The 25,161-nt window shown below is 40.1% G+C and overlaps 1 protein-coding gene across 1 annotated transcript in view; it reads left to right on the plus strand.

Moving 5' to 3' along the window:
• TRIM71 (tripartite motif containing 71) overlaps window positions 1–25,161 on the plus strand; it is a 94,625-nt gene that overhangs the window by 55,492 nt on the left and 13,972 nt on the right. The window contains exon 2 of the mRNA XM_038393192.2: window positions 16,712–16,879. Coding sequence (XP_038249120.1) covers window positions 16,712–16,879 — 168 coding nt within the window. The remainder of the gene's footprint in view (window positions 1–16,711; window positions 16,880–25,161) is intronic.

The raw sequence follows: 25,161 nt of genomic DNA on the forward strand, positions 1-25,161 counted from the left end.
CAAGAATACTTTCAGAGTACCTCCAGGAGAGCTTCATGGAGATGTCCCTTGAGGATTCCCGCTCCATCCCAAGACAAGTGAACAAAATTTTCCAGTAGCTATACTGGCTGCGAATGCATCCCAATTCTTCAGGGCAAATCAGACATTAAACACTATTGCTTTTAAACCCTGTACTGTAGTTGCAAATGTGCACTCACCAGAGGTGCCTTCTTCAGCTTCAGGGTTGGGGATCCCGCCTTCAGAGGGTATTGGCTCTAGGGTGATGAAAAGGTCCTGGCAGCCGGGGAGAACGGATTCATCGCTTGCCTGCTGCATATTCTCCTCCTCCTGCTCCCTGTTGCGTGAGACTCTCCCCTTGCAGGTGTCCACGGACAGTGGTGGGGTAGTGGTAGGGTCCCCTCCTAGAATGGCATGCAGTTGATTACAGAAGCGGCATAAATGGGATACTCTGACCCGGAGCGACCATTTGCCTCCTTTGTCTTTTGGTAGGCTTGCCTCAGCTCCTTAACTTTCATGCGGAACTGCTGTGTGTCCCTGTTGTAGTCTCTCTCCAACGTGCCCTGTGAGATTTCGGCAAATATATTTGCATTTCTTCTTTTTGATCTGAGTTCTGCCTGCACAGATGCTTCTCCCCATTCAGCAATTGGATTCAGTGTTTCCCTTTCAGTCCATGCTGGAGCTTGTTTGCAATTCTGGGGGGGACTGCATGGTCACCTATGCTGCTGAGTTCGCCATGCTGACCAAACAGGAAATGAAATTCAAAAGTTCCCATGGCTTTTCCTGTGTACCTGGATAGTGCATCAGAGTTTAAAGTGCTGTCCAGAGCGGTCACAATGGAGCACTTTGGTCCCTTCCAACTCTGATATTCTATGACTCTGATAGCTCCTGGAGGCCATTACCATTGATTTGCGTCACACTACCCCAAATTCAACCCAGCAAGGTTGATTTTAGCGCGACTCCCCTCGCCAGGGAGGAGTACAGAAATAGATTTTAAGAGCCCTTTAAGTCGCCAGAACGGGGTTGGTTGTGTGGATGCATTAATTTTAAAATCGACCTAATGCGGCTAAATTCGACCTAAACCCATAGTGTAGATCAGGCCTTAGACTCCTGCCTTAAAGGAATAGATTTCTTCCTCCCTGAGTACACCTGGACAGTTGTGCAATATTGCACCAAGAAAGTGGATGATGGGAGGGTGGAATTCCTAATATCCCAGGTGATCAGTTTACACCCTAAAGCATAAGATTATATTGCTCTTCTCTTTTTGTCTTAGACTGCAACTGTTAATAGCTATAGAATCATTTATACCTTCTCTAAATTTAGCTGTAATGTTTCTGACCTTCTCCAAAAAGTTGAACAAAATAGCACTTCTTTTCTTGCAATAGTATCTGAAGCATAAACCAAAAACCATGCAGCAGTCTGACCTCACATATGCTATATATATATATATCATATGTACGTAAGCCTTGCCTCAAGACAAAGTCACTGCATAGAGACCCTATTTACTTTAGTGACCTCTAGATCTACAGTGCCCTCAGTGTGCATGGCACCAAAGTCCCTGCTCTGAACAATTTCATGGGATTGCTGTTCATCACTAAATCGTGCAACTCCCACTTGTAATATTGACATTCCCAGTAGGTGGGAATGTTTAAAAAGAAACATGCAGCCTCATTTGCCCAACATACTATTTTTTTTTCTCAAATGGAAGTCAAAATAAATAGAGGTTTCAGAGTAGCAGCCGTGTTAGTCTGTATTCGCAAAAAGAAAAGGAGTACTTGTGGCACCTTAGAGACTAACAAATTTATTAGAGCATAAGCTTTCGTGAGCTACAGCTCACTTCATCGGATGCATTTGGTGGAAAAAATAAATAGTAACTGTTCGAACACCAGTGTAAAAATGAGACTTGTTTAAATCCCAACCTATTAATGTCCACTTAGCAAAATAAACTGTTATATTTCTTGTAGGGGCTTTGGAGTTAATTCTGTTATAGCCAGATAGTCATCACTATTTTCTTTGCTTTCCCATAAAGAGACTGTAATATTTTCAAAAACATTTTTGTAAAATTTTTAAAAACAAATTAACATTTGTCAAATTAAGAGACTAACATAGGGCCAGATTTGGCCTTCTTTGTTCAATACTCTCTCTAAAACCAATAGTGTGTGCGTCTTAAAGGCAGAAATTGGTGTACAAAACTTTAAATATTAGAAAACCAGCTAGATGCATTTATATAATTTTTTTTCTTTTTTGGGGGGGGAGAGATAGCTCAGTGGTTTGAGCATTGACCTGCTAAACCCAGGATTGTGAGTTCAAACCTTGAGGGGGCCATTTAGGGATCTGGGGCAAAAATTGAGGATTGGCCCTGCTTTGAGCAGGGGATTGGACTAGATGATCTCCTGAGGTCCCTTCCAACTCTGATATTCTATAATTCTATGATAAACATCCTGATTTAAAGGGACAGTGTCAACTTGACACTTGACAGTGTCAAAATCTAATCAATTTTTTAAAAACGAATTGAAAGGACTTTTAGGTACTACACCTGCCCCAAAGTCGCTTTTGTTTTGTTCTTTACAATTTCCCTTTCTAGTTTCTTTCCTCTCATGTGTTAGTGGGAAAGAACTATACAAACAGAGGGAGACAGCTATACCAAAAAGCTGCCAAATTGACAAAATACAGTAGAATCTCAGTGTTACGAACATCAGAGTTACTAAATGACCAGTCAGCCACACACCTCATTTGGAACCAGAAATACACAATCAGGCAGCAGCAGCAGAGACTACCTCCCTCTACTCCCCAAGCAAATACAGTACAGTACTGTGTTAAATGTAAACTACTTTAATTTTTTTTTAAAAAAAAATTAAAGGAAAGCAGCATTTTTCTTCTGCATAGTAAAGTTTCAGAGCTGTATTAAGTCAATGTTCAGTTGTAAACTTTTGAAAGAACAACTATAATGTTTTGTTCTGAGGTTCTAAAGTAAAGAAATTGGAAAAAAATATTCTCTAATCCATTTAAGTGTTACTTGTCTGAATTGTTGGATAAATTCATACAGTTACTTTTAAAGGGGGAGATGTGGATCTTATACAAATTTAGAGTGCAGTTATCATTTTTGTATATGAACTGCTATAATCCAGCAAAGAAACTTTAACAAACAAAAGCATTCAAGACTGTAGCATCTACTGCTATAGTTTATCTATAATGTATACAATTTTCTAATACCCTTTACATCCTGAACTGAAAATGTATAATCTGTACTTGCTCATTATTTTATCATCTTTCATAGAGGGAAAGCATTTTATTCATGCACTAAAAATGTGAAAGGAGAAAAAATTTTATTTCCAGAATGTGTTAAATCTGTATCCTCAATTGAAGAAAAAAAAATATAGAGGAAAACTCACAGAAAGAGATTAAATATTAAATTCCATAACATTCAACAAAGTCCCAGTCTCTCTATAGGAACTATAGTACCAGAATACATAAGCACTAAACACACCTCGAATCAAAGGAGACTTGTGAAGAAAAACAAAATTGGGTATCAGAGTAGCAGCCGTGTTAGTCTGTTAGCCGTGTTAGTCTTTATTCACATCCGATGAAGTGAGCTGTAACTCACGAAAGCTTATGCTCTAATAAATTTGTTAGTCTCTAAGGTGCCACAAGTACTCCTTAAAATTGGGTATGTGCCCCTTTGTGTTTCTTTGATGTACAATGAAGTCTGGAAAATCCTGTGATTCTTTCCCTAGTACGCTCCACCCTCTGCCCCATCCCCACCCCAGGATACTCTTTGTACATTTAGGACCATGGGATCTGTTTTACTAGGAAGACTTTATAGTGACTAGAGATCTAGTGAACTTGCATCAGAAGAGTCAAGAGGGGACAAGAATCTTTTGGTCATTTTAAAAATACCTATTTAATATCAACTAAGCAACATTTTGGAAAAAGAGCCTCTTTGATAAAGATTAAGCCCCCTCTCCAAACACACATCTCCAACTAAGGTGTACGGACTAGCACTATATATTCTCAGAGTGATCCAGTGGTCCTCGAACAAGTTCAGGAATACAAGAATGGACATTCTGATATTTCTACGTTTTTTAAAAGAGAGCATTCCTTAGTCACTTTATGTATATCAGAGAAGTAAAAAAGGCACAGTTCCAAATTTGTGTGTATATTTAAGGTTAGTCACAATTACCAACAAGGACACCGCTTTCTGTTAATCTTTACCTCTGGCAATATTCTACCATACAAAGAACAAATGAGCATGAATAGATTGTTTTACCTGTAATGATGTGAGGACAGAACAGGGTTGAGGTGTAGTGATGTGTGGAGAAGCTTGTGTTATTGCTTTCTGGTCTGTGACTAGACAGAATTCAGAAATCTGCAGTGTGTCCTCTTGATTTCCTGTTGACTATGAACTGATAAGAGGAACAAGAGTTACTGAAACAGAAACTTTAAAAAATGACTAGTGATTTTGTGTGCCCAAATTAAAACACCTTAAAGTGCCCGACTTTCAGAGGATGCTCAGGATTTTCTGAAAATCAAGTGACTCAAGTTGGGCACCCAAAATTGCTGTCCCTTTTTAAAACCTAGGCCCTAGTTTTTGCATAACTGCAGAGGGTTGGTATATCCTTCCCTGGTGGCGGGAGGGAGCGGGGTAAATTTGCCAGCACTACTCACTTCAAGCGTAGAACTTAACCCATTTTTTCCCTTGAATATGTTTTCTGCTAACTTTTTTCTCTATGCAAGAGTCTTGGAAATTTTATTCTCTCATTCCTAAGCAGTGTAGGAATAGAGAGAAATTACTGAAAGGAGCTAGAAAAGATATTCATGAGATTTGTGAGTTTCCTATCTCAAAAAAACAAAATCCCACAATGCATAGTACTAAAAGCATAACCAGAAATAAAATAGCTGACAGTGATGCAGAACTAAAATACCTTAAATAAAATGGGGGTAGAAATAGTAATAGTGCCACTAAAATGTTGGTTGCTTATGGACCAGTGCTCATGACCTGATTTCATTCAGTATAGACAAATGGAAGACAGTTCTAACCAGTAGTATATATACTTGGGGCTTCAAAAGGTCTAAATTCCCAAAGCTGAGGAAAATTGAGTGAAATTAACGGAGGGAAAAACTTAGATAGAAAAACGCAAATGAAAATTTGGAATTTTTAAAAGAGATTAGATGTCCAAAAAGCCATGATTCCACTATCAAGAAAGAGGACAACTTTGGCTAAGCCCATCCTGGTCCAGTGGCAAACTGAAGGCAGAAATTGGGGGGGGGGGGGGGAGAAGCTATATATAACCAATGGAAAAAGGGGGAAATGGATAGCTATCAATATAAATTAGAAATTATGAAGATAGAAAACTGATAAGGGAAGCTAAAGACCTTGAGGAAAAATATATGGCTGTCAGGGCTAAGGGCAATGAGTATTTTTAAGTACATTAGGAACAAAAGAAATTCTACCAATGGTTCAGGCCCATTACTAGATGGAAATGATAAAATTATTGTTAATGCTGCAGAAAAGGCAGAAGTATTAAATATTTCTGTACGGTATTTGAAAAGAATCAGGATGATGTAATCACATAACTGGAGGATGATGAAGTACCTTCCATTCCACTAGAAATGAAGGAGGATGTTAGACAACATCTACTAGGGATAAAAAATTTAAATCAGCAGGCCCAGATAACTTGTTCCCAAGAGTCTTAAAAGAATTGGCTTAGGAGCTCTGTGGCCTGTTGATAACTTTTAATAATGAAATACTGGGGAAATTCCAGAAGACTGGAAGAGTTTTAAAATTTGCCAGTGTTCAAACAAGGCAAGTCAGATGACCCAGGTAATTATAGGCCAGTTAGCCTGATATCAACCCCTTGCAAGATAATGGAAAAGCTGATACAGAATTAAAGTGATAAAGAATTAGAGAATAAGAATAATTTAATGAATCAACATGCGCTTCATGGAAAATACGTCTTGCCAAACAAACCTGATTTTATTCTTTGGGATTATAAAAATATTTTGATTGATAAGGATAACTGTGTAGATGTAGCATACTTTTAAAGTAGTTAAAAAGTAGTTGCCAATGGGGAATCGCTACCTGGGGATATGTCTAGTGGGGTTCCACTGGGATCCTAGGGATGCTAGGCCCAATATTATTCAACATTTTTATCGATGATATGAAAGTAAATATAAAATCGTTGCTGATTAAAATTTGCAGGTAATGGTTGGCATAATGGTAAAAATGAGACAGAGCAGTTATATGGAGTGAGCTGGCAGTTGTATTAAGTGAGCTGGATCTCTGGGTAAGCTGGCCCAGTCAAACAAAATGCCTTTTAATACAGCCATATGCAAAGTTATATATCTTAGAATGAGGAATGCAGAAGTCAGAAAGGAGCAAGAACTTTGACTAAAGAAGCACTGCATGGAGAAAGCAATGAGACCCGAGTTGCACCTAGGCCCTGTACATGGGCCAGCGTGAGCAAGGAGCACTCCTCCTAGCACAAGGTCTGATGCAGAAGCAGGAAACGGCAAACTTCAGGGACTTTTTGTTGCAGTTTCACCATGAAAACAAAGGTCAATCTCATAGGCACAAGAGCAGATCCCCCTCTACATCCACTCCAGAGACTGGATCCCTCCCCGACTCCATCCAAGTGGGGGCAACACAGCCTTTTCAAACATGTAGTTACGTGTTCAATGTTTCACCTGTCCTCATCACCCCCTCAGCCACATGGGTAGGTGGACACGGAGCCCTAATGGCAGACCCACCATACACAATATTCCATAAAGACAAAGTCTCACTATGACTACACCTGAAATTCAGCCCTAAGGTAGTTTCAGAGTGTCACATAAATCAGGCTATCCCACTTACTTGTATTATGCCTGAATCCCTAGGCTTTCAGTGAAGAGAAGAGACTTTCATTTCCTTAGTGTAAGACAAGTATTGGCATTTTATCTGCAGAGAACAAAACAGATGAAAGAGTCATCTAGACTCTTTGTTACCATAGCTGAATGAGTCAGAGGACAAGCTGTTTCCTCTGAGACAATCTCTAAATGGATCTATGGTTATTTCCTACTTTATCAGTTGGGACATTTTCCTCTCCTACATAGGGCAAGGGCTTTCTATGAGAGTGTAGCAGCCTCAATAGCATCACTTCAAGAGGTATCCCTGCTTTGTATTTGCAAGTCAGCAACATGGAGTTCCATCCATGCATTCACAAGATGTTACACCTGGATCCAGCCTCTTTGATCTGTGGTTGGTCTGAGCATCCTTTGGGACAGCAGTTCTACAAGCAGCTATACCATCTGCAACCTCGCACCCTCCACCAATCTGAATACTGCTTGTCACTCAAAGATGAAAGGGAAGTTACCCTCTGTAGCTGGAGTTTGTCAAGACGTGTGGTCCCTATCTGTATTCCACTGCCTGCCCTCCTTCCCCTGTGTTTTGAATCATGTCTGATGTGCAGGTAGAGAAGAAACTGGAGATAGGGTTAGTCTTTACCACCCTTTATACCATCCGCGCAGAGCACGAGGACTGCAAGAGCCCAGCTGGGGACCAACAGACACTACTTGCAAGAATTCTGTGGTCTCAGGTGTATGGAGCACAGTGGGACAAATTGGGACCAGATGCCTCAAACTCCAGTTCAAAAAGGGAAGTAACTTCCCTTTTTGCTGGTATAAGCTGTGTCCACGCTAAGAGCACTTTTGCTGGTATTTTGTGTGTGTGTGTGTGTGTGTGTGTGTGTGTGTGTGTGTGTGTGTATACACACTAGTATAGCTATAGCAGCAAAGCCTGTTGAGTACAGACCTGGCCTGAGACATCTAAAGAGCTCAATTTGTTAGCTTGTTGAGGGCTGACTTGATAGCCACGTATAAGTATTTTCATGGGGAGAAAATACTGGGTTACTAACATGCTCTTTAGTCTAGCAAAGAAAGACAAGAACCAACTGCTGGATGCCAAAGCCAGACACAAATATTTAACAATGTAGGTGACTAACCACTGGAACAAACTACCAAAAGAAGTGGTGAATGCTCCATCTTTTGATCTTTTAAATCAAGACTAGACTTTTTCTGAAAGATTTTCATTAGCCAAACAGCAGCTGTTGGACTCAATACAAGAGTAATTAGATGAAATTCTATGGCTTGTGATAGACAGAAGTTCAGACTAGGGCATCTAATGGTTCCTTCTGTACTTAAACTCTATGAATCTTTAAATGGAGACTAAAAGAGCATTATTTTGCTCTCAAGTTGCTGAGCAGCACTAAATCATGAGCTGGTATCCCTCCTGATGCTTAACTTCTCTGCATATTGGCTTGTGTGATTTAAGAGTTTTAGCATTTCTTAAGATGCTGCCAGTATTCTTGTAAAAATCCTATTGGACAAAGATTAACCCTAATTTTGGAGTGAACGCTCTCTAGATCTGATATTCAATTTTAAATGCAGACTTGGGCTCAGCAGTTATTGAGGAACGGCTCGCCTTGGGTGCAAGACAAAGACAGTTCTGTTTTTTAAATTTTCAGGTGTCTTGCCACAGATTTCATGATATAGTTTCCTGTGGAGTCGTTGTGTACTCACACTAAGGAATTCCAAGGTTCTTAGTTTCTGGTTTGTGAGGGATGGTTCTTATAATGACGGTATGGAAAATACTGGCTTAACATCAGAGCTTTGTTGTCAAACTAAATATTTACATTTCAAAACATACATACACGCTAATAGACAGGTGACTATTAAAATTATGTACTTGAACACAGAGCTCTGGATATGTGTGTTTTAACAGCTTTAAATTCTGCTAAACTGGTATTTAAAGCAGATTGGAATGTAGCTTACAACTGGACACTTTCTCCTGTAGTGCCAATAAGGTAAACAAATCACCCAAATAAATGATCTCCACCAACAAGCTCAGCACCTTCTCATATTTTACATGCATATAATTTATTTTAAAAATTAATATAGTTTGAAGGTTGCTCCACTGAAAAAGTTAAAGACCTACAAACCTAGCTTTACCACTTTTTTATGACTTAACAGTGGCACTAACTGCCAATATACCACAAGTTTAACTTTTCAGGACCTTATTCTCTCTCTCTCCTCCCCCGCCTTGGGTATATAGAATTATAAAATCTAGGGCCAGAATGAACTTCAACGGATCATCAAGTCTGACCCCTGTTCAGAGACAGGACCAAGTAAACATCCCTGACAAATGTTTGTCCAACTAGTTTTTAAAAACCTCCAATGATGGAGATTCTACAGCTTCCCTTTGTAAGCCTGTTCCAGAACTTAAGTATCCTTATGGAGTAGTTAAAGTTTTTCCTAACATCTAAACTAAATCTCCCTTGCTGTAGATTAAGCCCATTACTTCTCATCTTGCCTTCAGTGGATGTGTAGAACAATTGATCATCATCCTCTTTGTAACAGCCCTTAACATATTTAAAGACTGGTATTAGGTTCCCTCAGTCATCTTTTCTCAAAACTAAACATACCCCGTTTTTTAACCTTTCCTCATAGGCCAGGTTTTCTAAAGTTTTCATAATTTTTGTTGCTCTCCTCTGGGCTCTCCAGTTTGTCCACATCTTTCCTAAAGTTTGGCGCCCAGAACTGGATGCAGTACTCCAACTGAGGCCTCACCTATGCTGAGTAGAATTAACTATTACACGTCTACCCTGATATAACGTGATTGGATATAACATGGTAAAGCATTTCCCCTCCTTCCTCCCAGGCTTGTGCAAGCTTGGGAGGGATGGGGAAGAAGTGGAGCAGCGGCACACTCAGGGGGGGAGGTGGAGCGGAGGTGAGCTGGGATGGGGTGGGGGCGTGGGGAGGGCCGCAGCAAGTAACCGGGGGGCTAGGGGGTGCAGAGGAACCGCTCCTCGCCCCAGCTCAGCTCTGCCTCCTCCCCCAAGTGCGCTGCTGCTCCGCTCCTCCCTCCCTCGCAGGCTTGCTTTACCGAACAGCTGATTCGCAGCAAGCCTTAGAGGGAGGGGGGAGAAGCGGAGTGGCAGCGGCGGCAGAGCAGAGGTGAACTGGGGTGAGGAGCTGCCGGTGGGTGCTCTGTACCCACCAAGTTTTCTCTATGGGTACTCCAGCCCCGGAGCACCCACGGAGTTGGTGCCTATGGCGGCAGCGTGTCTGGCTCCGATATGCTGCTCTGAGCAGTTTAAGAGGGCGGGAGGGGGCGATAAGTGGCAGAGGGTCTCGGGGGGCAGTCAGGGAGCAGGGGGGGTTGGATGGGTTGGGGGTTCTGCGGGGTCAGTCAGGGGGCAGGAAGTAGATGGGGGTGGGGTCAGGCTGTTTGGGGAGGAATGGCCTTCCCTACCCAGTTCAATATAACGCGGTTTCACATATAACACGGTAGGATTTTTTTTGGCTCCCTAGGACTGTGTTATATTGGGGTAGAGGTGTACCTCCCATGTCTTACATACAATATTGTTGTTAGTACATTTTAAAATTATATTTAGCCTTTTTCGCAACTTCATGTTGTTGCTGACTTGTATTCAATTTGTGATCCATTGTACCCCCAGATCCTTTTCAGTGGTACTATTGCCTAGCCAATTATTTCCCATTTTGTAGTTGTACATTTGATTTCCTCCCCCTTCCTAAGTGTAGTACCTTGCAATTGTCTTAATTGAATGTCATCTTGTTGTCACACTAATTCTCTAATTTGCAAAGGTCGTTTTGAATTCTGATTCTGTCCTCCAAAGTTCTTGCAACTCTTTTCAGCTTGGTGTCATTTGCAAATTTTAAAAGCATACTCCCCAGTCCATTATCCAAGTCATTAATGAAAATATTGAATAGTACTGGACCCAGGACTGACCCCTGAGGGAACCCACTGATGCACCCTCCCAGTTTGACAGTGAACCATTGATAACTACTTTTTTGAGTTAAATGTCATAGCTCTGTTGACTGCAATTGAGCTATGACTATTTATACAAATTTGAGTATCGGAACCCAAATCTTCATTTTTCACATAGCTTGATTTTTATTTTACATGTATACTTCCTCCCCTCCCTCAAGCAAGGGAGGATGGAAAAATATGCTTCTGAAGTCACACAGCCAAAAAGACTTTTCTCAAACTCTTCTAAAACATTGCTCTTGAATAGAAACCGAACACATTTTTAATTGGAAAATGTGGTGATTAAAATGTTTTTGTAGCATTTTAAAACTTTCATAGTCTGACAACCTTAACTACTGCACTTGCTACCAAGCAAGCAACAGCAGTAATAGATGCAGTAGTCAATACAGCTAAAAGAAGTGAAATGCTTTTTGCTATATGAACTTCCAAAATTCTGAGCTGAATGGAATAGATATGCTTTTTGCCTTTTTAAACTGATATTGGTCTCTGTAAAAATAGTGTTGAGCTTGTTTCAAAAGTGTAAAACTGAGGTGCTTCATTTTTTTTCCCATACTGCTATTTTTCACCATATATTTATATCTGTTCCCATGGCAGAATGAGAAATAAAGTGTAAACATTACAGTAAACTTTAGAGCCCTAATGTCTGGCTTTCTTTAACTTCTAAATATTATTGCCTCCATCAGTAGGTTCTTAATGTTGTAGTTTTAAAAACTATTGTAATCAGTCACATTTAGTGTCAATATTGTTTGCATATGATGCTGGGATAGCATAAGAACTTGAAGAAATCTGTTTGTTCCCTCTTAGAGATATAGCTACATGCAAACACATTTTTAAAAATATCCATTTTTTACAGAGAGACAAATCAAAGTTTTCAATGAGAGCTATGGGGCAAAAAGGCACACATTGGCTTCACCAAGAGGACACTTTTTAAACACAAGTTAAGAGAAGGCTCCTCAACTGCTGTTTTCACTGAATTTTCCTTGTGGCTACTACATTCCAGTGCTTTTGTCTGTGCCTGGTATTTTGGAAATTTTGGTGAGGGGAGGTAGGTGGGTGGGGCATTCTGGAAGCTGGTCAACAGTAAGGAAGGGAGAGCTGGTGTGGGAATTGTAGAGTCGGGTCAGAGTTTAACTTTAGTGGCCATTCATCAGATGCTGATTGATTGCTGTGGAATCCCAGGGGACATTTAACAACATCTCCGCCCATCCCCCCCATCCTCTTTGAAAACAGATGGACCAAAAAATGGGGAGAACGACACCCAGGAATTCTGCTGTTGTAAAATGTTTTTACAGTGCACTGTACAGCCTTTCCTGAAGCAATCACATTTATTGTCTTGCTGTCGTATTTCTTGGGCTCCTGCGGCTGTAAAAGATGAATAGCCCTCTGATAGGGTTCACTGACTCTGTTTAATTTGAAGTAGGCTGCCTTTATTGTTTTGTGTTTAAAATTGTATGCCACCAATTCACAGAATTATTTTCTATTTGGAAATAATCAACCCATGGTTAACTTATTTTGGAATAAATCACTGTTAACCATCTTTAAAATCATTCCTATCACCACCTTCCTGCCTCTTTCTCTTTCTCAAGATGATGTATTTTTTTGAGGGAGCTTCTTAAAATATTAATTGTGATAAACTGGAATTCTCAAATTGATAAGAACATTATTACTCTTCCTTTTTACATATTTCATTTCTATCTTTCCAGTAATATTCCAGTTAACTGACTAAAATTGCCCAGAGTTTAACAAAGTGGAGAATGGTATATTTAAAAAATAAAAAATAAAATCTCTTATTCCTTAACTATCTCTACAGCAGAACAGCCTAGTAATAATTACAAAACCAAACAGTAAATCCAGTAAACATAATTCATGTGATCCCTAATTAATTATTTTTTTAATTTAGGAGGAAAGGGGGATCTTTAGTTCCAATTTTCCTCCTCTACACTCCCTGCCCCAAACAAGATGGCTGTTTATTTCTGAGGCTAGATTCACAAAATATTTGTTCTTTAAATTGGGGATGTGCAGATGAATGGACAGCAGTTAATAACGCTATCATGGCTTAGAGGTCGTTCCAAAATCATATCCGTTAAATTACAACGTGGCAATGTGCCCCTGCCCTTTCATTATTTGTGTACCTTCAAGTGGGACAAAAAATGAAGTCTCATGGGAAAAAAAAATCTTATGCCGTTATGGTTTTTAAAAACAAGAAAATAACAATTTAAGTGGAAGGCACCCCCAAATATTAAATATACATCCAGAAAAAGAACTTTTTGCAAGGTAGCTCCATACGTTTGGTTTTAGGGGATGTGGTTGAGTGGGGGAAGAACTTTGAAATTTTTTGAAACTTGTTGCGCGCAAACCTAAACTCTGTTCTTAAAAATGAATACATTTTGCCATGATAGAATGCTCTTCAGTAATGGAAGATTAACTTTCTGTCCTTCTACAGATTCTGTTTTTATTAATCTAAGATTAGCTGTAGTTTTTTAAAAAGATACATGATGTCTAATAATCATGAGCCAAACCCTTCCGATTCTGCTACTCCAGAGATGGGAATTGGGCAGGGGGAGGAGGAGCAGATTTCTCTACAAATTTAGTACATATTTGCCTGCTTGAAACAGAACCTGTATATATATCTTTCTACTGCAAGAAAAAACTGCAATCTCTACCGTTTTGGTGCAAGGGCTGTTGTTTTGGATCTTAATCCTTCCCGATTAGAATCAATACAAAACTTTATTCTGAGCTACAGATATCACAGTTAGTTAGATTTATTGGGCTTAGGTGGCCCTGTTTAGTGGGGTGGGTTAGGGAGGGTGTACCAAAATAAACACCACCAAAAACAAAAAAGGACAGGAAACTTGGCTACTGGCCCTGAACCTTGGGGCTGGGTTAAGAGAAGGAGATTGTGAATAATAAATGATGGCAGTCAGTTTTCTTACTCACTAATTCACTGTGGAGTTGGCTGTGAGTGGGCATGGCGCTATGCTTCTACGCGCAGAGCCCTCTTGGTGCAACTCCTTTCTGTCACCCAGATAGTACGGAAGGGGACAGTCTGGCCCTCTGATTCTTTGTGGGTACATTGTGGTGAATACAGACTCTAACACTTGGATAAATAAAGAAACCAGTGCAGCTAAATTGCCTCTAATATGTTGCATTATGTTGTATGAAGGTATAAGAATTAAAACTGAAGTTGGCTCCAAAAGAGTAATGCGCTTTTTGCCTTTTTCAACTTGTGATTAGAACAGGGGTTCTCAAACTTCATTGCACCGCAGCCTCCTTCTGACAACAAAAATTACTTCATGACCCCGGGAGGGGGGACCGAAGTCTGAGCCCACCCAAGCCCTACTTCCCTGGGGAGGGGCCAAGGCCAAAGCCCCATCCCCCACCGCTCCAGGCAGGGAGACCAAGCTGAAGCTCATGGGGCCGGCATCTGGGCCTGGTCCCAGGCCAGAAGGGGGCTGGGTGGCTCTCCCTGCCTGTCGTCCATAGGGGCTGGCCCAGGCCCCTGCCGTACCCCCCAGAATGTTCCTCCTTTTCCCCCTTAGTGGGGCGCGCCCCACAGATTCGGGACCTTTGTCTTAGAAACTTGCCAACAGCTTTCTCATTTGAATGAGAAGGTTGGTTTTTCAGTTCTTTCGTAAGACTTTATCATGTTCCCTATGTAATCTGCATATCTGAAATAAAATTGTCATCTTTGTTAGTTGGTTTCATTAAAAATGTGATTACTTCATTTGCATCCATCAGGAGAGGGAGGGCAGGAGTGGGTTGATTGAGCAACTGCTTGATTAGTTTCTCTGTCTGTGGCCTGAATGAGTCCTACATTAGGAATTGTATTCTGAGCAGCAGCAGCATCTGGATCTGTGTGACAGGACAGTTCCCTGGCCTTTGTCCTAGCTTTGCTTCTGGCATTAACTCTCTCAAACAGCTAATGACCGGTTTAACTTGCTGCTGGGCTCTTGCTCATATGATCGCCATTTTCTTTTCCACTGTTGTCCTTGATAGTGAGATGCATAATCCATATTGTATGTTTTTAAATAATATCAGATTTGTTTGACTTGACTTTGATACCTTGCATGGCTTTTCATCCTCTTTTATTTTTTTCCCCCTGTAGTTGTTTAAAAGTTGGATGGACCAGCAATATTTAATGTATGTTTTTTGTAAACTTGCATTGAAAATACAGCATTGCAAGAGAAAACTATAATACAGTAAACTGACTTACCACATTATGCACAAAAGGAATTTTCTAGTACAGGAAGAGGCACAGTTCCAAATTTAATATTTAGAACTTAAAGCAGCTTGATATTTTCCAAAACATTTAGAATGTTTGAGGTACCAGTCTTGTTCAGATGCTAATAAGGATGCTTTAATTTTTCTAGCAGAACAGTCTGCGTCCAGAAATGTAACTCATTTTTTAAAAAGGTTTTGTGGAAAACCTCCTTCAAAAACTTATCCAGAAATAAAGATTAACTACACGCACACAACTTTGTATGCTGCTATAGATATGGTTCTACATAATATAAAATGTATCCACGCCAGATGGAGGAGTGAGCCTGCTTGCCTGGCTTATTATGATCAATAAATGGAGTAAATTTTAGGAAAAGGAAATCAGGATGGTAGTCTCCTTTTCCCTGCACCCCTCTCTACCAAAAAAAAAAAAAAAAAATCAAGTTGGTACAGAGAAGGTTGGTTGCCGTTAGATTCGATTTGCCTTGTCTCCCACCCCACCAATACTCCACGCTCAGATGAACATTACTTGGTTCTTGTTTCTGTTTTGTTCTTGGGCATTCCTATGGAGCAGATTAAAACTACTAGTTAAGGATTATGGAAAATCTGTACTTATGGTATAAGACCTTACTTGCATTGTACAGTGGATTTGGCTTTTCAACAGCGTTTTGGGTTTTCTAGGACTTTTTATGATCTCCTACATCAAGAATGCTGTGTGTAGGTATAAGTTAGAGTTTTAGATTTCACTCTGAACTTCCTTGTTCTGAGGTTGCTTGGTGGTTTTTACACTCCTCCACAGATCTGTTTTTAAAGCCCAACTGAATTCTTTAACTTCTAACAAAACACAAATTTGTATAGGATGCTACATCTGTGTACCACTTCCCTCTGTTGGATGGAATGCAAGCATGCAAGCAGTTACTGCTAGTAAATAAATGCATGATATGGCCTATACAGAGTTTTACTCTGGAGTGAATGTGGGTTTGAGATTTGGTTTAGTTTTATTAATCAACATGATTCCATTGGTCTTAAAAATGTGGAATGGCTAATCTTTAAATTCTGTAACTGACTTGGTGTACAATTTCTTCCTCCTATTTCCAGCTTCTTCCCAGAAGTTCCACTTACACTGAAAGTCCTGGGTGACACAGGAGAATTGCCACAATTCTTGGCTTTGACACCACCTTTGGTGGTGATGGCAAGCTTTTGCATCCAGTTTGCCTTGAATGTTCTGTCTTCCAGATGGACTGAAAGATTAGAGAGAGGATTGTCCTTGTTTTTTTGCTTGATGTGCCCAGTGCAACAATAGTACAGTAAATTTTAAATGGCTCAGTAACTTTATGCAATGTTTGCATATGCAAGAAAAGTTATCTGAAACATGCAATAGGTGACATACCCAAATGGGGTGAGTGTTGGCAGATGGTTTCCGTTCTTGAGAGAAGGGTGGGATGGACATCCTGGTATTGTATTGCAAAGAAAACAATCACACTTCTATTTTATTTTTGTCCATGTACGAGTGGCTGCTTATAAGAGGGATTGCTTTTCCTCTATAGAAGCTGTTGTGAACACTTTGCTTATCGTTACTACCCATAATCTCTCTCTTATGGTTTAGGTACTTATTTTCTTCTGTGGGTGGCTTAGTTTGTCATACAATTTTTTCCTCTGTGTCCTTTCCAGGTGCTGCATTTCTACTGTGACACTTGTTCTGTCCCAATCTGCCGGGAATGCACCATGGGACGACATGTGGGTCATAGCTTTATCTACCTCCAAGATGCCCTCCAGGATTCCAGAACCCTCACTATTCAGCTGCTAGCAGATGCTCAGCAAGGACGCCAGGCTATTCAGGTAAGCTGCTCACCTGGATAAGAGAATCTTCCCTTTTGTCTACCACCAGCTGTGCCTGCTGCTAATTAATGTCCCCTGTGCGTGAAGGGCAAAAAGCCTCTCCTTTCACTGTCCCCTATCCTCTACCCCTACCCTCTCCCTTGTTGCGCTAGGTGATGTCTTTTCATTATTCAGGAAGGGACTTCCTTGTCAGCAGCAAAATTAAAGAAAATGCCAACATACTATGACATGCATCTTTGTTGCATCATCCGTTCATAAAGAGGGACATCATGCTGTTTCCACATGAAACTGTGCACAGTTTGACATGTAACTTGTTCTAGGCTCAAAGTTCTGATCTTGTAAAGCTCTCTTGGTTTGGAGGTGGCACATGCCTCATTGCTGCTGTATAACTGCCAACAACTATCTCCAGCTTTTCAGAACAGGGACCGTCTCTTAGTATGGCTCTGACCAATGCATAGCACAATGGGTCCCCAAGCATGGTTGAGAGTTTTGGGCAGTGTAACATGACAAGTAGTAAGCATCAGCTACTTGGATTAGAATGATTAGAATTCCACTCTGTGTGGGTGAGTGGGGATCTATTACAAATATAACCTTATCAGAATAGGAACACGGATAAATTTAAGCAGAGAGTGGGTGAAGGCATTTCTGCATTCAAGGATCATAAAGCATTTTATGCAAGGTGTTATAGAATTAAATAGTGCCACTTCTATGGAGGAATGCAGCAGCTGTTCAACAGTGCACAACAAATCTAAATATGGGACAAGGATGGAAGAAAATTGCCATACCCCTTCAAACGACAGGAAGAATTTTGGTAGACAGAAAGGAATTTGACCAGATACACAGGTAAGGACCCAATTCAGCCATCCTTACTCTCACTGAGTAGTACCTGACTCTGCAGATAATCCTGCTGATATGAGTAGAACTTCTTGCCAAGTAAAGTACTGGTCAGCGTGAGAAGCATGACAGAATCAGGCCCTAAATTACTATCTTCTCCAAAGTTGTAATAAACAACACATCATTTATACAGCACTGCCCACTTTCAAAGCTCTGCAAATATTAATCTTCATAACACCCTTGTAGGCAGTATAGCCAAACTCAAACATTTAAAAGTCATAAATCAGACTTTAAATCAGATCTTTAAAATGCAATTTAAACCATCCTCCCTATCTCCCTGAAAATTGAGTGCTTTTGATTTGCCTTCTGTTCTGTTTTGTTTAGAGTATATTCAGTTCACGTTTTCATGTTTTCCTCTGGAACTCTGAAGGCTAGAGAAAATTTTTCTTTTAAATGAAAGCCGACACTTACACATAATCATTTGTCTTCTGTAGCTAGGACTTTGGTACCACACCAAATATTGTGAGACTCTCAGTAAAATCAAGAGATTCAGCAATTCTTGGTAGTTGTATTTTGTTTGTCCCCATCTTACAGATGGTGATACTGAGGCTCTGAGCATAAGTTGAATTTTCAAAAATGGTCTCAATTTGAGTGCTTAATTTTAGATGTTTAGAACATGATTATCAGAGGTGCTGAAAACCTACAATGTGTAAGTGAAACTTCATTTGGAGCTGTTGGTGCTCAGGACCTTCTGAAAATCAGTCCCTGAATTTTTGCCGTTGGGCATCTGAAATCCTCAAAGCACACACTTTTATGAATGCCATGAATTAGTAGCAGAGCTGGGATTATCATTTTGTATTCTACTTCCAAGCCGCTTAGCCTGTGGAGTAAACCTGCTGCGTTTCCTTCTGGAGAGCACAGCTCTTGTCTCCCTCTTATCAAGGGGAGAAATGCTTAATGCTTTCACAATAAAAGTACAAAAGGAGGATAATCGCTACTTAATTAGAAACTAATTAAAACTCTTCAGTTTATTTTAAACATTAATGAATATAGTTTAACTAAAGGTAAATTTAAAAATAAGGGCAGAAACCCCACCCTAAATGCAGCTGATGGCTGAGGTATTGGAAGGTTCTTTGAAATCTGGGTGTGCGGAAAAGCCATGTCTGGTTCAGCGCCTGGGTTAGAAGAGAACATTAAGAAATGGTCGCAGTAATACTGTGATTAAATATATTCTGCATGTTCAACTCTCAGATGTTAACTCCGATCTTATATATTCCTTCTATTATAAGGAACACAGGCTACAAATCGGAGATTGTTTGGTTTATGCAGAATTAACTCTTGATTTTATTATTTCTTTAGCGCAGTAGCACCTAAGAGCCCTAGTCATGGACCTGTGCCCATTGAGCTGGATGCTATACAAATGCAAAACAAAAATACTGTCCCAATCCCAAAGAACCATATGATCTAAATCTGTTATAATTCTTTTAACCTAAAAATAGACTCTTATGATTTACCAACTTGAATCTAAGTAAACTGAGTAGCAGCATGAAGTATCTTTAATCCTCCCCCCCCCCCCCCCCACAACAAACAAACAAACCCAACAACAAACGGACTAGGGTGGAGCAGCCAGAGCATACCAGTGAATCTTGACACAAGTTAGAATTTTTAAAAAAAATTAAAAAAGGTTGATATTACTTATTCAAATCATTATAGAGACCTCAAGGTAGTATTTCTTTCTGTTCCTTGTTTGGTGCTATTGTGTGAGGTTTTTGTCTGGGAACTCTTTGTAATAACCTCCCCCCCCCCTTCCTTAAAATGGAGCTACAGAACAAGCAACTTCATATCACCAATTTGGAGCATGAGAGATACCTGGCAGCTTGCTTCTGTTATGGAGATACTAGTTTGCAGCTCCATAGTTGAGGATGAGCTTTGCTCTTAAAGCAGGAATTCAAAACTTTTTGTTATGTATGGAAAAACACTATATTCTTTCTCTGAGGATTTATAAGTAAATCTCTTCAGGAGCTAAAATTAATTTTAAATTAAGGCCTTTAAGAAATTTAGCACCTGGGTATCAGACTTCTTTAGTCTTTAATGATCTTAACTGAATAACAGACTCTTAACACTTTACGTATGATTAAAACTCACTGAATTCTTTGTATTGGCTAATTGAATTAATTATTTTTGATTTTTTTTTATGGCTGTTCATTAAAAAAAAAAACGTTTTTCCTGCCATGGAGGATGGTACAGAATCTTCAGGGAAGGCTACAAACTGCCCTCTTTCAAAATGGCAGCCATTTTCTATTGTTCTCAATGCTACTGAAGCCACAAGGTACCTTTGGCAAAAATGCTTGCCAGAAGCTGGGTATAGGCGACAGGGTATGGCTCACTTGAGGACTTGGCATTGGCCCTGGTTGGAAGACAGGATACTGGGCCAGATGGAACATTGGTCTGATCCAGTATGACCGTTCTTATGTTTTTATGCTTGCTACATCGTTCCCCAAATGCTGAGTGTCCTCAGCATAGTTGAGGGGAATTCGGCTTCACTCCCATTGACAAAAACAAATGAGAGGCAGCCATTTTGAAAGGGGGCAGACATTATTTGAGTTTTTCTGAAGATGTTATGCTCCAGCCTCTGGTAGATGAACTTTATTATGAAAAATGACGTAAAAATCACGACTCTTAACTATTTCTTTTCAAAATCACCCAAAGGGTAGGGGAAAGGGTGAGTCTGGCCTCAGAGGGAGGGATGTGGAGGGCAGGAAAGGGATGGAAATTGTTGAAATATACCCACTTCTGCAGGCCAGTATGTTCTCACTACTTTGTGCTACTCCAGAGTAGGGTGGAGTAGCCAGAGCAAACCAGTGAAACTTGACATGTTAGAATGTTTTAAAAATGAAAAAAAGGTTAATATTACTTGTATTCAAATCATTACAGAGACCACATGGTAGTATTTCTTTCCGTTCCTTGTTTGGTAGCAATGTGTGAGGTTTTTGTCTGGGAACTCTTTGTAATTAAAACCCCCTAAGATGGAACTATGTTTGAGAGTACATATCGGTAATTTTGAGGTTTGAGTGATAAATCACTAATTCTACCTGGTAGAATGTCCTCTTACCAAGGGCTACAAATTGGAGTCTCTAAGCTGCTGCTGGTCATGAGAAGAGAGATTTATGGGTTGGGTTGGGAGAAATTGGATGGGAGACTAGTTCCCTACTGTGCCATAGGCTTCTTGTGTGACTTTGAGCAAGTCACTTAGTTTCTTTGTGCCTTAGTTCCCCAACTCTAAAATGGGCTAATACATCCCTACCTTTTAGGGATGCAGTGAGGATAAACACGTTCGATTGTGAGGCTCTCAGTATAGTAATGGGGGCCATATAAGTACCTAAGCTAGAGAAATAAAGAACAAAACATAAATATGCTAATTAAGCTCTCGGGCAGCAGCTGTCACTTTTATGCTCATACTATGAGTAGCACAAGAAGTACTACTATAACATAGATATTAAATTTTAGGTTATTTCTTCCTCTCCCAGTTTCTGGAGGCTCATTCTTGGGGGGTTGTGCAGACATGTGAACCAGAACACAGAAAATCATTGGGGTTTCTGGAGCTCAGAGGTGAGTGGCTCACCTAAGGCTTTGTGCTCATGTAGGGTCTAGTACGTCGCAACTCCTTCCAGGCCTGCTTAAGATGTCAGCTTTGTTCCTGAGCCAAGAGTTGTCAGATGTCAGATCTGTTCCATAGAAACCATGTAGAAATATTTAATGTGCCCCAAGTTTGAGCAAAGAGGAGGGTATGGTAGCTTAAAAGAACCTCAGTAGTACAGTAACGTTGAATTTCTTCAAGCTGGCCTGCACAAGGTCTGTTGGTAAGTAGATTGTTTTTTACTTCTGTTGATGTTGATGCTTTATTTGCACCAGTTGGGATGATTGAGTAGCAGACTGTGCCTCTTAATTTTTTTTAAAGCAGAAATTAGCCACATGGGTTACAGTGCCAATCTGCAAAGAGTCATACGTGTATTATCACATTCACTCTTCTCCTAAATCTGCCTCATTCCTTTCTCTGCTTCTTTTACTTTCTCTCACCATTCCTTTCTGATTTTTTCCCCACACTTAAAACAGCTGGCAGAAGACACCTAATTTCATGATGAGTGAAGCTGTTAATGACCGTTCAGAATTGGGGAAGCACAAAAAGTGTTGGATCTGCAAGATCTTGTAAATGTGAATCCTACAAATAATTCAGAACTGAGGAAAAAAATGTATACGTGAAATTCAGAGGGTGAGGGTCAAGCTAAAAGGTTAGTGACACTGCCACACAGGAAAGCCAGTTATGGAGGAGAGATTTTTCTTCCAGTCCATAAGGGAATCGAAGCTATGGGTTCAGCACATGGAATAGGGAATGCTTCCCACATCTCTAGCAAATCCATGTTGACAGGTCCAGAAGAAGCTGCATCCAGACCTTGTAGACTAGCTTGGTTGAGTCTCTTTTCTAAAATGTTTGATACAAACAGGGAGGGCTGTGGAGGTGACATGCTCAATCTTTGGAGGATCATTTCCTGTTCCTGTTTTAGCAGTCCCGCTGGTTGGTGTTGACAGGCTTTAAAAGGAATGTTGCCCTGACACTGGAACTTAAGGATAGATAGAAGTGGTAGGTTTCTGCCATGCTGATGAACTTTATGTAAAATATACCAGCTTCTTAGAGAAGAAAAGATAAACTGTGCTTAAGTGGGGATAGGAGTTAGGATATTGAGCCCCCTATGTTGAGATGTCTGGAAAACATGCAGATAACCCCAACTGGAAGTTTTGCAGAAAGGGAAATTTATTTAAACTCTCTCTGAGGTTCTGGAGGAAACAAAGTTAAAAATCTGAAAAGGATGTTGTAAATGAGTTAGTTCAGTCTGCCGCTCCTGCTGACCTGCATCTCAGGGTATGTCTAGACTAGGATAAAAGAGGTGTGGGTTTTAAAAAACGTGTTAGTGAACTTGTTTGTAAAACCCTATCTCAAGGGCAAGTTGTATTTTTAATAGATGTTTGAGGTGGGCATTAACCTGCCATAGCATTGACCTCCAGACTAATGTGTTAAAATACAATTTACGCCATCTACAGTGGTTTCAAAACATGTTGATTCAAATAAGTTGGGTAACGAGATTTTAGGAATACACTACCTTGCTTCGCCTAGGCAATCCTTTAGTTGCCTTTGCTGTGGTGTTTGACAGTATGTTTAAAAGCTGAAGACTGTAACAGGCCTGGGTCGTTAGCAGAACACGGAGGAAGTGGTTCTGTTATCTTCCAACATCAAAGCCTTCAGAGTTGGTGGTAGGCAGGGCCATTAGGGCAATGTCTTTTTGTCTTACAGAAATAAATTGAGAGGATTGCTGAGGGGATTGCCTGTTGGCAAGGTAATAAGTAGCACCCAGCTGGGGAGCAGATGAGGTGGAGTCTGACCACCTAACACTTAAGAAATTGAAAGGAATCCAGAAAGACCAAAAGCAGAACATATCAATCTCCCCCTTGCCCCTTCTCCCACTCACCAGTGAGTCTGGAAGGCCACCCTAAATCTTTCCATGCTTAGCTGGCATTGGTAGGAATTTAATGTTTTGAGAGATGTGGAACAATACGCTACTTGGTAGGGTTTTGGGGGAGAAGGGGATTATTTTTTTTTTTTTTATTATCTAGCTGTAATTGATGTCTTAGATCAGCGGACATAAATTGTAAATCTGAAAACTCTAAAATGCTGCTGCCAATCCCTTGATGGAATAAAATGAGACTGATTTATCAGGACAATATTGTCATATCAAACTGTATTTAACGTAATTATAGTTTGATAGAGAACTGTCTGCACCACCACCGCTGCTGCTGAACTGATTTGAGTACTAATGTAGGCAAGACAGCATTGTTCACCAGCATTGTTGCCTAGATCTACTCTGAGCTGTGTCAACTGACAAAGAGGTGCTGGTGCCCTGTCAGATCTAGTGGTCTCACCAGTGAAGCTGCATAGTAAATATCAAACAAAAGTCCAATATTCTCAAAGCCTGCTGGGTGTATCCTTTTTTTTCTTTAACCAATTTTTCTACACTTCTCCTTAAACTGTCTCTTTTGCAAGGACCTGCCTTGTGCAGGTTCTGCACTAGTATTAAGCTAGTTACTGTGTAAGAAAAGGGTCTTTATTTCTAAGTTTTAAGATGTCATGGACTTTGTGTGTGTGCGTGCGTGCGTGTGTGCGCGCTGTAAAAGGGCATTGCAAACAATGGCGATGAACTTTATTATAGGTCAGCCTGTATCTGGTCCAAAATGTAACTTTTTGGCAAACTGGAGCTCCCTATAAAGCCTAGGACAGATAAAAACATGTCAACAATTTACAAATAAATCCACTTGAACAGCTTGTTTTTAACTACCATCCCCATGTGCTGAGATCCTGAAACTGACACTGATTTTGCCAGTGAAACTGGTTTGTTTTTTTTATTGACCAAGCTAAAAGAAGTGTAAAACTGTAAATACCATAAATAGTGTCAGATCAAACAGATTTACTCAAATCACTCTTAGATTTAAGATTTTATTTATAAAAGTGGTAGAAATGTTTGTTTACCACATATGATATTTAGGTTGATTGAATCCCTTCAAGTATGTAATATTATTCTTTGTCCCGCTGTGTTTGCTAAGTTCCTTGAATTAAAAATTTGGGGTGGGAGGAGTGTCAGGAAAAATGAATGTTGCTAAAGCTGATGTTTCTGCAAATTGCTCATGCCTAAAAGTTTTTGGGAAAAGCTTATATGTAAAAAATGCAAACCAAGTTGTCTGCTTTTTGCTCTAAAAATGGAGCTTTGTTATTATTTCTGGTCTGCCAATGTTCTAGCTTTTTTAGCCTTATTTCCATCAAAACTCTTCATTTTTGTTTTAGTCCCCCTTCCTTCAGCTCCTCTCCCAGCTCAAAACAATATCCCTCCCCACCCCCAAACAAACCAACCAACCAACAAAAATTTCCACCTGGCTGGTCTCTGGCCCTAGTCTATGTTGAAAACTTAAACCAGCTTAATTAGGTGGATTTTGGGAATAGTTTTTAGTTAAACCCGGTAAACATTGAGCAGAGACAAACTGATACATCTCTGGGTAGTCAGTTTTTACTTTGGGGAATATCATTGGATAGGGCTTGGAGTAGGGACACATTGGAAGCAGCACTAACATCCCAAATACCAGCAAAACAATTGAAGCTTTCAGTTTTACCCTAATTTGACAAAGTATTAAAAGCCAAAACAAATCCAGAAATGCAACTTGTCACTAATTGCTATATATAGCATCTTTGCTATTTTAACCCATCTGTTTAGCCTCAGGCCTTACCACTTGCAAATTAGATTTAATCTCATAAAGGTGCCCTCTTTCACATTGTTGCCAATAGTGATGGTGCCAAAGTTCACTCACTAAGGGCTTGTCTACACTGGCACGTTACAGCGCTGCAACTT

The sequence above is a fragment of the Dermochelys coriacea genome, chromosome 2 (genome assembly GCF_009764565.3).
Source record: "Dermochelys coriacea isolate rDerCor1 chromosome 2, rDerCor1.pri.v4, whole genome shotgun sequence".
In the NCBI taxonomy this organism is placed as follows: Eukaryota; Metazoa; Chordata; order Testudines; family Dermochelyidae; genus Dermochelys; species Dermochelys coriacea.